The sequence below is a fragment of the Gymnogyps californianus genome, unplaced genomic scaffold (assembly GCF_018139145.2).
Source record: "Gymnogyps californianus isolate 813 unplaced genomic scaffold, ASM1813914v2 HiC_scaffold_33, whole genome shotgun sequence".
In the NCBI taxonomy this organism is placed as follows: Eukaryota; Metazoa; Chordata; class Aves; order Accipitriformes; family Cathartidae; genus Gymnogyps; species Gymnogyps californianus.
Window position 1 is genome coordinate 1,301,565 of NW_026114213.1, and position 16,732 is coordinate 1,318,296.

General features: G+C 40.0%; 1 protein-coding gene across 22 annotated transcripts in view; it reads right to left on the bottom strand.

Moving 5' to 3' along the window:
• LOC127028488 (single-stranded DNA-binding protein 2-like) overlaps positions 1-16,732 on the bottom strand; it is a 214,564-nt gene that overhangs the window by 142,201 nt on the left and 55,631 nt on the right. For 20 of the 22 annotated variants that reach the window (XM_050914250.1, XM_050914248.1, XM_050914241.1 and 17 more), the window contains exons 2-4: positions 12,579-12,651; positions 2,449-2,510; positions 579-663 (exon numbers count right to left, since the gene is read on the bottom strand). In XM_050914250.1, coding sequence (XP_050770207.1) covers positions 579-663; positions 2,449-2,510; positions 12,579-12,651 — 220 coding nt within the window. The remainder of the gene's footprint in view (positions 1-578; positions 664-2,448; positions 2,511-12,578; positions 12,652-16,732) is intronic. The other 2 variants (XM_050914253.1, XM_050914249.1) reach the window with 1 other exon arrangement.

Here is a 16,732-nt window from a genome sequence, read left to right on the forward strand (position 1 = left end):
CTGCATAATACTTTTGTCCCTTCCCCTTTTTCTTTTGCTCTAGTAGACTAGATGATTTATATTTAACTTGTTCTATGATGCATGTGTTTACTACTGTAACAAAAAATACTTATTTCAGGATACCAAAATATCTAAAGAATAATCACATGTTAAATCAGTATGGTCCTGCCAGAAGCCATGGAATCAATTTCATCTACTGAACTGTCTTTTCTTTAGCATTGACAGGGTATGGTTATTTGGACAGCACATATCTGTGCTTCTATTTGGCCTGGGCCTTTGCAACTGAGACCAGGCTGATGTGTCCATGGGGGAGAGAGAGAAGGATATCCTTCATTCTGTATTAATACATGGGACAGTACTTTGACCTGTGAGATAGATTCCAGGAGTTTCCCATGTGACACTGGGTAATCACAGGATTAGACAGTCCTAATTCTAAGGCATCCCCAGAAAGCAAATAAGAGTTACTTATATATGACGGACTCCTGCATTTTTGAGTCACCATCCTGCAGAAATATTTCTCTATCATCACATTCATACATGCAACTAATAAAAACATGATAAAGATATATAAAACTTACATAGTCATGAAAGGCTTTTGCTTCACTTGAATGTTCACATGTTTCTCGTCTTTCTGGAGCTGCACAGTAGAGATCCCAAAATACACTGCAAGTTAAGAAGTAACAGATATGGTGAGAAAATCATTGTAATTCTCATAAATTTTATGGTGTACACACACCACACATATATATGTGTGAAATAGACATATCACTTTCTAGCCAAGAGCTGAAAACACTTACCTCTATGAAAGAATTCAGCTTTGTAAAACATCTATGAGGAATCAAGTCCTGTTATCTGATTCTCTGAAGCAAGCAGTGCTTGTATTTCTTTAAAACCACTGTAGTATAAACCAAGAAGCTAGTCTAATATACAAGCTTTCAGAGTATAAAGCAAATTAATAAAGCTCTGCATTTAACCTCATACCTCTGCAACTGCTGCAATTTACTACCACAAAGCACTGGAAGGCACAGATTCATACAGTAATACTGTGATGTTGTGAAAAGGCAAGAAAATGAAGAGAAAACTGGGAGTTCTTCCAAGTTCCAATGCTGTCCTTTAAACAAAAGTTCCTAGAGAAACAAATGTATGGATAAGAGTAGGAAATAGAAGGGTATGCTACCCTATAGCTCTTGGTTGATAAAGAATGAAAGAGTAAAAGGAAATTATGATACTCCAATAAGTCTTCCCCTGCCTCAAATGGAGTTATACATGAATCTATTCTAACACACTACAAGTATCTCTGAACTGTTAAGAAACAGTATATAAGATATTTCATTATGGCAGGAATGTTAGCCTCAAAGTTTCTAGAATGAAATTATCTATATGCTAGAACAATTAAAAGAATAAAATTTGTTAGTTTTATTTTGTTTCTCTATTGTTTTAGACTTAACCCTCTAACTTAGCCCAGCACCATAATTCAGAATTGTGGAAAATTTGACCACTCTGCTGCAGATGATCAAAATTAAGGATAATGCAGACATCAGAGATACAAGGAACAAGTTCTCCTTGTCAGGCTTCCATCACTTAATTAAAAGAAGAAAGGTCAATAAAGAATATGTCATCTTCTACACAGCTGTACAAATCACATGGGTTTTTATATTCAAGTGGGACTACTTTACAACTTATAGCTTAATTCTTGTACAGAATTCTTGTATGGATGGTTTTCCATCTTCTCCATAATTTTGAATTCTTGCAAATGTAGCCATATTGCATATATTCAAATCACTGCTAAATAGCAGTCTCTTTTTGCCTTGGGGATTTTATATATACAAATGTGCATATATACGTAAAATTTGTATATTTTCTCTAGACACCAATATATATAAGTAAGGAGCATCATGCATAAAAAATTACAAGTCAGCTCTGTGTCCTACCCATGTTCTGAGCTGAAAGAAATTGCAAAAGCAGCTACTACAACTCCAAGCTCATGCTAACATACACTGCCTCTCAAAAATGCTGGTAGCTTGGGTTCAGCTAATGGCTTTCATATGCTATTCCCATGACTAAAATGTGCACTAAAGACTGAGGAAGCTCACATCTATTTGCAGAGTCTCTGTATATATTTCTTTCAAATGTAGTTATTCAGGATATAGAGAATGATCTCTTAAATGCACAATTTAATAAAAGATGGTAAACAAAGAAATGCAGGCCATCTTCTTTCAAAGATGCTGCCTTATCAATCCATTATTCAATATTTCTTTTCCTATATCTAATATCTATATACTCTCCTATATCTAATTTTCTGTTCTTTCAACACTTTACAAGAAAATAGTTCTTGATACTTATCTTCACATCCTTTTTACAATGTTCACCTGAATTTCTTGTCTCCAGACGTTAGAATTCACAATAAACATATTCTAAAAATCAGAGGAAAAGAAAATTGACACTTACCACCACCAGGAATGCAAGAATCCTGGGGGCTCCCCTAGTGTGATGTTTTTTTCCCATCTTATCTAAAGAGAAACAGTAAAAACAGTCTGTACTCTTTTTGTGATCACTGTGACTAAAAAGCATTACATAATTTATTCAGGTAGTAAAAAAGGAAGAATAAAAGATTTTGTAGTTATGAAAGGCTTAATCATCATCAGTCTGGGTGGCCATATTACTTACTTTATCACACTGTGGTGGGTTGACCTTGGCTAAGGGCCAAATGCCAACCCAGCAGCTCTCTCACTCCCCCTCCACAGCAGGACAGGGGGAGAAAATAGGATGGGTTGAGATAAAGACAGGAGATCACTTACCAATTACTATCATGGGCAAAACAGATTCGACTTGGGGAAAATGAATTTAATTTATTGCCAATTAAAAAATAGAGTAGGATGATGAGAAACAAAAAATTAAAATAACACCTTTTCCCCCACTCCCCCTTTTTCCCAGGCTCAACTTTGCTCCTTCATTCCCGACTCCCTCTACCTCCCCACCCCCCCACCCCACCCCTCATCGTCCCTGAGCCTCTGGGGGTTACAGTCAGTACACAACAATTCCCCTCTGCCACTCCTTCCTCATCAAACTTTTCCCCTGCTCCAGCATGGGTCCTTCCATGGGCTGAAGTCCTTCAGGAAAAGATCTGCCGGAGCATGGGTTCTCCATGGGCCACAGTTTCCTTCAGGAAATATCCAACTGCTCTGACATGGGGTCCTCCACAGGCTGCAGTGTAGATATCTGCTCCACAGTGATCTCTTCCACAGGCTGCAGGGGAATCTGCTCCCGTGCCTGGAGCCCCTCCTTCCCCTCCTTCTTCTCTGACCTTGGTGTTTGTATGGTTGTTTCTCACTTTTTTCTTCACTTCTCTACTCATCTGGCGTTTGTGTCCTTTCTTAAATACGTTTTCACAGGGGTGCCACCAACTTTGCTGATTGGCTCGGCTTTGGTCTGCAGTGAGGATGTTGTGGAGCTGGCTGGAACCAGCTGTGTCCAGCACAGGGCAGCCCCTGAACTCTTCTCACAGAGGCCACCCCTGCAGCCTCTGCCACTGCTACCAAAACCTTGCCATGTACAACCAATACACACACTTATTAATTTAGCTGATGCTTCTTATTTTAGCAAAGCATGTTTTAGATTTATTTTTAAAAAATTTTTAATACAATTTTATTAAGGATATATTTTGTATCTCTCCACCATTAAGACAGGGGTTTATTTAAGTTCAAAAATGCATAACAAAAAAGTGTTAAAAACCACCCCTAAAGTTATCTAAAAGATTTTCCAAGAATAATTCCTAAGAAAAACATACAAGATACAGGACTAACGTTACTGATTCAGCAGGTGGCAGTCTTCTCTCCACATCTGAAGTGAGCAAACGTTTTAGAATCCTCAAGGAGTACTTTACTGTTAGAGGTAATGTGACAAATCTGACTAACATCAGAGTAACAACAGAGTTATAACCCATTCTCTCACCATGCAATGAAAATGTAAAACTAGTTTGACTTGATTTGTCTGCACTGGCAAACTGTTGAATAGAGATATACTATCTATGCTTGCTTTCCTACCCGAGAACTCTGGTTTATTTAACACTGTTTTCAAAGGAAATGTAGTTTAAGAATTCTTACCTTTGACTTCACACTTTTATTGTTGATCAACTAACACATTAGACAACATACACACTGTGAAAGCATTCTGGCTCTCTGCAATTCTTTACAAGTGTTGTATCTTAACCGTTACCACACAATCATTTTATTAATGACATGCTGTCGTGGTTTAACCCCAGCCAGCAACTAAGCACCACGCAGCCGCTTCCCCCTTCCCCCTCCCAGTGGGGTGAGGAGGAGGAAAGAGGGGAAAAAAAGTAAAACTCGTGGGTTGAGATAAGAACAGTTTAATAACTAAAGTAAAATATAATACTAACAATAGTAATAATGAAATATAATAATAATAATAATGAAAAGGAATATAACAAAAAAAGGAAGGGGGGAAGGGGAAAAAAAAACCCAGTGATGCACAATGCAATTGCTCACCACCCGCTGACCAATGCCCAGTTAGTTCCCGAGCCACGATCCGTGCCTCCCGGCCAACTCCCCCCTGTTTATATACTGGGCATGACATTCCATGGTATGGAATACCCCTTTGGCTAGTTCAGGTCAGCTGCCCCAGCTGTGCTCCCTCCCAGCTTCTTGCACACCTGCTTGCTGGCAGAGCATGGGAAACTGAAAAATCCTTGGCTTAAGATAAGCACTACTTAGCAACAACTAAAACATCAGAGTGTTATCATCAACATCATTCTCACACTAAATCCAAAACACAGCACTGTACCAGCTACTAAGAAGAAAATTAACTCTGTCCAAGCCGAAACCAGGACACATAGTCATCAGCTTGTCCTTAACTACAAAACTAAAGAGTTTGAACTATAATAAAGCCAGTGTGATTGTTTAAGGAACTCTATCACAAATAACTTAAGATTCTGTAGAAATCCATACAACACTGTTAGGAAGGCCAGCTCATCTTAAAACAAGGTGGAAACCAGGGCATTCTATATACTCCAAATTCCTCCAGTTACAACTACACATAGCATTATTTCCTGCAAAAATTGATAAAAATAATTGTTTAAATACATACCATATTCTGCTCTAGAGACAGAAGTAATGGCAGATGAAAGGAGCATTATTTTAATGAAATGCTTAAACAACTTTAATATGAAATGTATATAAAGATATATATAAAGGTATATAAATGCTTAATATAAAAGGTAGACAGTGTTCATACTGCAAGAGGCACCGGTAAAGCTGGGATTTTTTCAAAAGAAAATAAAACTTTGATTCTCAGCTCCAACTTGATTTCCACACTGAATCCGACAGTGCGGAAGAGAGAGGCAGAAGACAAGAGAGGCGAGGCTGCTGCAGCTCCACATCCCCAGGTCTAACCAGTAGCGAGGCTGAAGATGTATTCCCAGTAGGCATACGCACACAGAGCACACATATACACCACATATATACATGGCAGGCCACACAGATCACAGACAGACACTCAGAGCACACACATGAACACAGACAGCACCAACAGCCTCATCCTGCTCCCCTCTCTGGCTGAGCAGGATGGAGGTCCACTAGTGAGAATATCTATACATATGTATAATGAGGATCCCTCCAGCAGCTGGGCTCAGACACTCAGTCTGCCCAGTAGCTGCCCCTGGATCCCAGTCTCCCCAGTTGCTGGCATCTGGACATATGAGCCCCCTAGGCCACAGCCCCACTCCAGTTGCTGGAACTGATTGTCTCACATGCACATCCAGAGCTGGCTGGGACTCCCCTGGTCCCCCAGTAGCCAATCCCCAGTGGTCTCACCGTTAGAGACACACACACACATCTGGCTCCCAGGCCATTTCACCTACTCGCCAGCTAGTCCAGCTTGATCTTTGCTAGCGCTCACGCACTCACTTGCACACCCACACTCACTCCAGTTGTTAGCATCACAGACATATGGGCCTCTGACCCCTGGTCCCACCCCAGTGGCTGACACTTGGTTTCATTCACTCCGGTCTCTCCAGTCACTGGCACCCAGGCACCCAGGCCCTCCAACCTGCAGTCCCAGCCCAGTTGCTGGCACCCAGACCCTCACTCACTCCAGCTGTTTGCACCACAGACACACAGGCTGCTATGACCCAAGGTCTCACTCCAGTTGCTGGCAGTGAAGTCCAGTCACTCCGGTCTCTCCAATCACTGGCACCACAGCCACACAGGCCCTCTGACCCATGGTCTGACTCCAGTTGCTGGCACTCAGCCCCCAACATACACTCACACACACACAGAGCGCATAGAGAATCCCTCACCCAGGAAAGAGTAAGAAAGGAATTTAATAAGAAGATAGGACAGACTGCACTGATCAGGTGCAGGGTATGACCAAACAAATGCACCAATCAGCACCTATTTACATGCAATCGGCCCTTACGCCTCTATTTTCCCCACACTTGTTCCTCCCCAAATCACCTAAATCCCTCTCCTTTCACCTTTGGCTCCTCCCCTAAACATACCATAATAAATCCTGTGCAATCCCAAAATGCTCTTCCCCTGCATCCCATAATGTGTCCCATACCTCTAGGCAGCAACCCCTCTCAGTCCGAAAGGTGCGCTAGTGTTGATTCATCTTGATGGGTGTCACATCTGGACAATGGGGCTAAGGGTCTCCTGGGAGAGGCCCAGACAGGGTATCCGTTCCTCCAAGTCCTTAATTTGGGTTCTTGCCTGCCCTGAGACCTCTGTGCTCCTCTGGGCTTGTGGAGATAGGCCTTTGATAAGGCCCATCACAGAGTTGATAGCTCCTGTGATGGACCTGGGAGGAGCTGGGGCAGGGTATTATTATTTGGGCTTTCCCCTCCCTTGTCTTTCTGGGCTCCTTTGTGGGTGTGCAGACAAGCTTTTATCACAAAACCTAACAGTGTTCATACTGCAAGAGTCACTGGTAAAGCTGGGATTTTTCAAAAGAAAATAAAACTTTGATTCTCAACTCCAACTTGATTTCTGCACCTAACTCTTAAGAAAGTTAAGCATATATATTTTCTGTCAATAGCTTGCAGGAGAGGAATATATAATTAGTACACCTAAAAAGTTTTCTTCACTCTCATATGAAGTTACCTAATGTAATTTTGATGTATTATGTAAATGGACACAACTATTCAAAAATCATTCTGCTGTTTAAAAATTATTTTAAGAGATAACCTAGAGGCACTAGCATTTCTGTCAGCAAAGTCAGCAGAATGAGCCAACTGCATGGAGCTTCATACACACACACACACCTCGCCATGTAACAACAGTTAAGATATAAAAAGGACTTTTTAAAATGAGGAACTCTTGCCTAAACTCTGCCAGATAAAAATGTTAATTAAAATGAAAAATATAAATAAAACCCAAAGCTACTAAAAAGGTATTTCACGCTCTTCAAATGCACTCCTCTGAGGCATGAGTGCTCCTCACATCCATTGGGAATGGCTTGGAAGGACTTGTGTTTATCACCAGGAATACACAGTACTTCTGGGATGTTTCAAAAGCAACATACTGAAGAAGAGATGCAATATATAGTCAAAATGAAAAATTGTTTCTGAAGTTGGAAAATCATTCAGTTGTTAGAGTAAAAATTATGTCTGTGTAGAAAGTCCTCACGATGTCTACGCAGTATTTGAGCTCTTCAAAGCAGGGCTTGACAAGGAAATTACCTGATTCACAGGTCTTACGCTGGTCCTTTTTATTGGGACACATTTCATTTTGATAAATGTATTCAAAGAAGGAGCCTGAAGGGAATATGGAAGTTTGGGGGTTACTTGAGGGTTTTCTTTTCTTTGTTTTGTTTTTTAAAAAAATATGCATTCTGTTTCATCTGGTAGATGTCAGTGTTTCTAATCATAAAAAGAATTAATCTTAAAAGAATTAATCTTAAAAGAATTATGAAGAATTATTAATTTTAAAAAAATACCCACGTTGTCAACTGTACCAATTAAGTTCATAACTGATGATCTATTAACCAGGAAATGCCTACCTTCCTGGTCCAGCCAAGCTAATGAAATTATTCCTTCAAGACTGGAACCTAATTTCCAAGGATACTAAAGCATTAAAATATGTGGGCTAAGGATCAACTCTTGAAGGAAAATGTAGCAGTTTGGACATCAAAGGAAAGATTCTGAAGCAGAGCAGCTTCTTCTGTTTCAAAAATTTGGGTACCTCATCTGAATAGCCTTTTTTTAACCCTCATAAGAAAATGACATGCTTTACATGAAATCTAGTTGTGCTGGCTCCTTGCCATTTTGCCAATTGTACAATAACTACATATTTAGGGATGAAACAGCTGTTGAGTTACTTCAATCAATTACTTCACACCATGTCTTTAGAAAGGAAGTAATTTGCAGACCAAGAGACTAGAGCTATAGTTAATAAACTAGAGGTCTCTGCAATCCAGAGATCCAGGAAAAGGCTAGTTGAACATGAGGTCCTACATTTTAGAGATGAAGGCAACAAAACTTTGAAGGCTGTACTCAACAGGGACCACAAAGACATGGAAACCACAGTGCATCTTGTAAGTGAGAAAGACCAGCAGAGGGCTTCTGGAACTTACTGATCTGTGAATCAGTTCTATGAAATTTAAACTAGACACAATGCATCACAAAAATGTAGAAATGCTTAAGACAACCATCTCTAAGTTATCTAATATCAGAGTGATTTCATGATATCTAACTTAAATTTTCTTTTTCTTAATTTTGTTCCATTACTCTTAGTCACTTTCCCTGGTAGAACTTTAAGGGATCTTAATCTCTGTCATTTATACTCTTTAGATATCACAGACAGCTATATTGCTCAGATTATATATGCTTACTTCTTTTATGCTCCAATAGTCAGTTTTAAAGCTACTCTGAACTATTTCATCTTTTAAAAAATCCACCCAAACTGTTCTGGCAGCTACGGACTGCCAGAGCTGAGAGGGCATTGAGCCCAGACAGCCATGCTCTTTCAGGAGCGACCAAAACAATATCAATTTTCTCCTATGCCACCTAGATATCTCCTAAAACAGAAGCATTCTCGCAATTAATTCACTGCAATAGGGCAGTTGCTTCTCAACAGGCATGAGTCAGAAAAGTACAAAGACAGATGGAAAATTGTAACTTTCATAATATCATAAATTATTTGTCTAGAAGACTTTTTTTGGACTTCTCTCAACTGCTGTTCTCTCATTTTCATCCTGTATGCCAATAATAATTTTCTAACAACTACAGCTGACTCACATGGGGTAGAGAGGGGGGGTAGAGCTATTATTTTGTGGTTTACAGCCCACAAGTGCTGCTTTTACCACTTGCCATTTAACTTGTGTCTTAGATTATTTCCTCCAAGCTGTATTAGTGTACGGTTTTCTCAATCTGAACCTCATTTTATGACTTTCGGACCAAATATCAGTTTTTTTCCAGGTTTCTCTGTATTAGTGATAACTGCCTTTTGTTCCAACATACAACCATTTACAAACATTACCAGCATAGTCTTTGCCCCTCTGCATTGCTAATGAATGGGATAAACAAGCTCAGAGCTCTGTGTGAAACCTAACAGACACCTCATACCGATCCAATACATTATTAATTATCTCTGCCTCGTACTCATAGTCTTTTGGCTAGTCTCAGTCTGAATTTGAAAGCTGTGATATATTCTCAGATTGCATTGGTTCAGATCTGACATTTTCTCTATAGTCCAAGTTTTAATTAGTTTTAAGAGAAATGTGTCAAGACACTATATTGAATATTTTCCTGAAATCCAAATGTCACAGAAGTTAAACTCTCAACTACTCATTTTGCAAATATATCCTAAAATCAAAATGAGCAAAATGAATCCTGCACAGTGTATTATTTATGACAGCTGTTTTGTAAAAGCCAAGACTGTACTCTCCATGATTTTCTCTTTTTCCTCTTATTTTTATGTTGCTTTACTAAAAGAAAAAACAATTGTCAAAAACATACTTTAATATAAGCATAAATTCATACTACCACAATTTTTACCCCTTTTACCTAGCTGTTATGTGAATTTTCCATGATATCTACCTAAAACAACCCTCCTGTTCTCTTCCTTCCCTCTCCCACCTCCAAAATATCATCACTAGCATATAATTCTATTATCTTTTGGAGGAGTGTGGTGAGTTAACCTTGGCTGGCTGCCAGATGCCTAACAAGCCACTCTCTCACTTCCCCTCCTCAACAGGACAGGGGGAGAAAATAAGATGAAAAAGCTCATGGGTGGAGATGAGGACAGGGAGATCACTTACCAATTACCATCATGGGCAAAACAGACTCGACTTGGGGAAAATTAATTTAATTTATTGCCAGTTAAAAATAGAGTGGGATGGTGAGAAACAAAGACAAAACCAAAACCACCTTCCCCCCACCCCCCCTTCTTCCCAGGCTCAACTTCACCCCTGTGTTCCAGACTCTTCTACCTCTTCCACTCACCCCCTGAGTGGCGCAGGGGGATGGGGAAAGGGGGTTGGCATCAGTTCATAACACTTCGTCTCTGCCACTCCTTCCTCCTCATACTTTTCCCCTGCTCCAGCATGGGGTCCCTCCCACAGAATACAGTCCATCACAAACTGCTCCAGCATGGGTCTTTTCCATGGGGTACAGTCCTTCAGGAAAATACTGCTCCAGCATGGGCTCCTCTCCATGGGCCACAATTCCTGCCAGGAGCCTGCTCCAGTGTGGGCACTCCACAGGCTGCAACTTCCTTCATGGCATATCCACCTGCTGCAGCATGGGGTCCTCCACAGGCTCTGGCATGCTACTCCATGGGCTGCAGGGGGACAACCTGCTTTTCCATGGTCTTCTCCACGGGCTTGTACAGTTTTGGCTGGGATAGAGTTAAATTTCTTCTTAGTAGCTTGCATGGGACTCTGTTTTGGATTTGTGCTGAAAACAGTGTTGATAATACAGGGATGTTTTAGTTATTGCTGAGCAGTGCTCACACAGAGTCAAGGCCTTTTCTGCTCCTCACCCCACCCCACCAGCGAGTAGGCTGGGGGTGCACAAGAAGTTGGGAGGGGACACAGCTGGGACAGCTGACCCCAAATGACCAAAGGGATATTCCATACCATATGACAGCATGCTCAGCAATAAAAGCTGGGGGAAGAAGAAGGAAGGGGGGACGTTCAGAGTGATGGCGTTTGTCTTCCCAAGTAACCGTTACGCATGATGGAGCCCTGCTTTCCTGGAGATGGCTGAACACCTGCCTGCCAATGGGAAGTAGTGAATGAATTCTTTGTTTTGCTTTGCTTGCGTGCATGGCTTTTGCTTTCCCTATTAAACTGTCTTTATCTCAACCCACGAGTTTTCACACTTTTACCCTTCTGATTCTCTCCCCCACCCCTCTGTGGGGGAGTGAGTGAGCGGCTGTGTGGGGCTTAGCTGCCTACAGAGGTTAAACCATGACAGGGCTGCAGGGGAATCTCTGCTCCAGCGCCTGGAGCACCTCCCCCCTCCTTCTTCCCTGACCTTGGTGTCTGCAGAGTTGTTTCACATTTTTTTCTCGCTCCTCTCTCTCACAGCTGCTGCACAGCATTTTCACTCCTTTCTTTATTTTATCACAGCGGCACCACCAGCTTCGCTGACTGGCTCAGCTTTGGCCAGTGGCGGGTCTGTCTCGGAGCCAGCTGGAACTGGCTCTGTCTGACATGGGGGCAGCTCCTGATCTCTTCTCACAGAGGCCACCCCTGCAGCCCCTCCACTACCAAAACTTTGCCATGTAAACCCAATACAAGAAGTAACATTTGAAGCAGCAAATTATCCTAGTACAACATTCTGCCTTTTTTTTTCTCACTTCTGCTCACTACTCAGTTATTATTATCTTAAATATTCTCATCAAAGAAAGTTTTATTAAAAACAATATTGTGAAAAGACTTCAATATGTTTGGTACACAAGTGGTTTTGTATTCCAGAATAAATATAAAATGCTAAAGAGATATCATTTACTTCAATCTTCAAAAGATATATAGTCTTTAAAAGACTATGAAAAATACTAACTATTGTGTAATAGTCAAAATTCTACTAGCAGTTAAAAAGTGTTTAAGAAACAGGATCTAAATGGTTATAGTCATAATTGATTCATCAGATGAAAAGAAGTGGTTAGAAGCATGGTAAGACTATATATGGAGATTAACAATGCTTAAGAGAATGAGAACTGCAAGTATATGACAGTAGGATGTAAAATACTTGACTGCTGTGTATTTAGGATGGCTCCATTATTCACAATTGGGGGTATCAACAATAAGTTAGAAGATCATCAAAAAGGAGCACCATTGATGCATTCTCTAACATGCATATTTATTAGAGAAAATAGGGGAATCTCTCAGTGTAGTAGCAAATCAGAGAACAGGGGGTAACAAATCATAGAAAAAGTAATTATACTAAGGCATGTAAAATGACATAGCAAACTGGCTTTTGAAGGATCAGAAATCTATGCTGATCAATGTAAACTGATATTCAAGGTTGTCACTGCTTTTTATTTTAAACTGACATTTATTTCACTTGCACATGCTTGAAAGTTATGGAAGAAAAAAAGAAGATGGGGAAAACATACCTCTGATAAAAATGTCTGGGCTGATTTCTGTGCTCCTACATGGAGCAGATATTCATATACGTACAGTGCTAATCTGAAAAATAAACAAGACAATATTTAGTATTGTGCATTTGTTTGTTCCTCTTTTTAGAAACAAAGGATTTCAGAAATCAGTGTTGCACAGTTTCCTTTCAGAAACCATTATGCACCAAGCATGTCAAATCTATTATCTATACTGAACTTTTAAAACTAGAACATGTAGATCAATCTGAGCAGAGGTATTTAAATAGTAGTTAATTAAATATTATTAAAAAACCAAATTACTTGATGTCAATATTTTAATGATATTTGGACAGGTGCCCAGTTAGCTAACAACTGACCTACTGCTGCCTATTTGCCCACTATAGCATGCTTACTGTAAATAGAATATATTCATACAGCAACCCTGATTATCTTTCCAAATCAAAATTTTTACATGTAGAATGTGTCAAGCTATGAGCACATGTGAACAATAGTCTATGTTTATTGAAAGAACATGCAAACTTCAAGCTGCATCAGGAAAAGTAATTACAGAATCCATGACACTACTGTAGTACAACCATATCTCTTAAGCAGAGCCTAAACATATTTTTAGATTTATTCAGACATGCATCTTTGAGTTCTGATGACAACACAGCTACAAATTATTGTCACAGTTCCAGAAGGAGCTTCACAAAAAAGTGATCTTCAGCAGGCAGGCACATCTCCAAGTAAATCAATAGAGCTGGCACAAGGATCTCATTGCAAAAAGTGGACTCATACCCTGAATGGCTATCCACTAGAACTTGGGCTGAGAATGCCTTTTAAAAAAACCAAGAACAGGTGAGCAGTAATAAACAACAATTTCTATTAACATAGACTAGATCTGAGTTAGAAAACTAAACATGTAGCACTTCCTATTCTGCAACTGATTCTCTAGAGACATTCCTGTCTGTCTGCATTTTTCAAGTCTTTCAAAATGAAATCTCATTCACTGAGATTTTCATCTGTTTAAAATAATGATTTAATAATAATGCTTAGAAATTGTAATTCTAGTATTTTACAAAACAGTTGTCTATTAGTTTGTATTAAGCCATATGAATAAATACAGTGTGATAAGGAGAAAGCACTTAAGTTATTCTAATGGAGCATGGTACCATTTATTGCTCAAATGCCTAACAGCTCAGAGACAATACAGTGATATGCTTTTTCTAAGTACTGTGAAGAGAGAGAGGATCACTTATTCTAGCCTCTCATCTCAAAAGCACAACTGGATCTTTCAAAAAAAAAGAAAAGTCAAATCTTGTTGACTTAATACTTTCCAGTTGAACTATGATTCAATTTTTAAGCAATAAATGGTTATAGACAAAATCTAAGATCAGAAAGATGTAAAAGACAGAGGAAGAACTTTATATAATAACCAAGATGACTTATATACCTAGTAACACTTTAAAATATTTCATTTGTCTTCCAAGATGCACATTTTTTTTGTTCTTATCAAAACATGAAGCCTGCAGTCCAGATAAAAGGATTTGTGTGATCATATCCTTTCTATCCCACAAAGGAAAGCAAAAAAGCACCAGAACCAGGCATTTATTGCAGATACACCACCTTCATAAGTCTGCCATCTATTAAAAGCTTTAGTGAATACTGCACCATGATACCCAAATCGACAGCACAATACTTTAATATCATAAAAGATTTGTAAGTATCATCTAAGGACTCCCAGATTCTATCTGCAAAACACAGCACATGCCAGCAATGTTCCAGTATAACTGAATATCACTACCCTGCATGCATCTTAGTTGGTCAGCATCTAAAAAAAAACTGAGATTTTTTTAACACAACAAAAAAGACAACCCTAGAGGTGTGATATAAGCATATGGAATGTGCTAATTAAACTGTAATTAAAATTATAAAGTCTCCTACACTTTGACATACATTATTACATCCTGGTCTAAATATACTAACTATGAAATGAAATGGTGAAACAACTTTGTTTTTTTAAGCAGAGGGTGGGAGGAGACAGATTTCAGGAAAAGATAAAATATGTCACATTTTAGGCTTCCAAGATGATTCAACTGTGATAAATTAAGAGTGGGACCACAATAGCAAAGGAACTGCATAACTCCTCTGACAGGAAAGCCAGGACTACCTTCCACAAACAGATGCGAGACAGAAGGCAAAGTATAAACTAATCTGATTGGTTCATTTTAAATCTAAATTGTTTGCCCATTCTAGTTATTATTCTGTCAGGAAGTCTTTACAGAAGTTAACAACATTATAGTTCAATTCAGAAATAAATGCATTTGCCATAGAGATAAAAAAAAAGATACTAATGTTTTACTGCATTAGTCACAGCAAAAAGATTGATGAAAACTGATTCTCTGAGGAAAGATAGCAAAGAAATCAAAAAAGATTCAACACAGTGTAACAAGTAGGATTAATGGATATACTGACTTTAACTATGACATAAGAAAGACTAGAACAAAATAAAAATGGCCACAGTTCGAGTATGTAAAATTAGAATAGAATAGAATAGAATATTTTCAGTTGGAAGGGACCTACAACGATCATCTAGTCCAACTGCCTGACCAATTCAGGGCTGACCAAAAGCTAAAGCATGTTATTAAAGGCATTGTACAAATGCCTCTTAAACACTGACAAGCTTGGGGCATCGGCCACATTTCAGCTGGTCCCTTACAATTTCAATGTCCACAAATGGAAAGTCACTGCTCCCACACTCGTGGTCCTCTGACTCAAGGGACCAGGCAGCCCAAGGTCTATCAGTATTATTAAAGACTGAGGCAAAAAAAGCATTGAATGCCTCTGCTTTTCCTTCATCCCTATTAGTCAGATGACCATCTTCATCAAGTATCGGTTCAATGTTTTCTTTAGACCTCCTCTTGCTGTTAACATACCTAAAAAAGCCTTCTTTGTTGTCTGACAGAACACTGGCCAGTTTCAACTCTAGTTGAGCTTTGGCCTTTCGTGTCTTCTCCCTGCATATATGAACCACAGCTCTGTAATCTTCCTGCAAAGCCTGACCTTGCTTCCAGAGATTGTACAATTTCTTTTTCCTCTTGAGCTCCACAAGGAGTTCCCTGGTCAGCCAAGCTGGTCTTCTGCCCCACTTGCTTGACTGATGACACAGTGGAATCGCCTGCTCCTGTGCTTCTAAAAGGTGGTTCTTAAAGACTGACCAGCACTCGTGGACTCCTAAGCCCTCAAAAGCAGATTCCCAGGGGACTCTGCTAAATAGCTCCCTGAATAGCTTAGAGTTTGCTCTCCTGAAGTCCAGGGCAGCAACTCTGCTGTCCTTTTTTCTCATTACACTGAAAATTTTGAACTCAACCATTTCATGACCACTGTGGCCAAGACAGCCACCTACCAACACATCCCCCACGAGTCCTTCTCTTTTCACAAATAGCAAGTCTAGGAGGGCACCTTCCCTAGTTGGCTCACTGAGTCCCTGTGACAAGAAGTTATCTATCTCCTACAAACTTCAAGAATTTCCCAGACTTGCTTGTCACAGCAGTACGATATTCCCAGTTGATGTCTGGGAAGTTGAAATCTCCCATAAGGACAAGGGCTACCGATCCTGAAATTTCTCCTAATTGCCTACAGAATAACTCATCAGTGCTTACATCCTGGCTGGGCAATCGGTAGTAGACACCCACTACAACATCTCCTTTGCTTTCCTTCCCCCTAATCCTCACCCAGAGGCTCTCAACCACATCATCACTAACTGTAAGGGCTGTACAATCAAACCTCTCCCTTACATATAGTGCGACACCTCCACCTCACCTGCCCTGCCTATCCCTCCTGAACAGCCTGTAGCCCTCCATCCCAGCACTCCAATCGTGGGACTCATTCCACCAAGTCTCACTAATGCCAATGATGTCGTAGCTCTGGGAGCTGACCAACCCTTCCAGTTCATCCTGTTTGTTTCTCATACTGCGTACATTGGTGTACAAGCATTTCAGATATGCTCCTGAGCCCTCCGTGCTCCCAGGAGCAGTGTAAATGCTTTTTTGCCACCCTCAGGAGATGCCATGCCAACCCTTGGCTTACCTACTGCAATCCTGTTGGTATCCCCTTCCCCCATTGATTCTAGTTTAAAGTCCTCTCAATCAGTCCCATCAGCTTATGCCCAA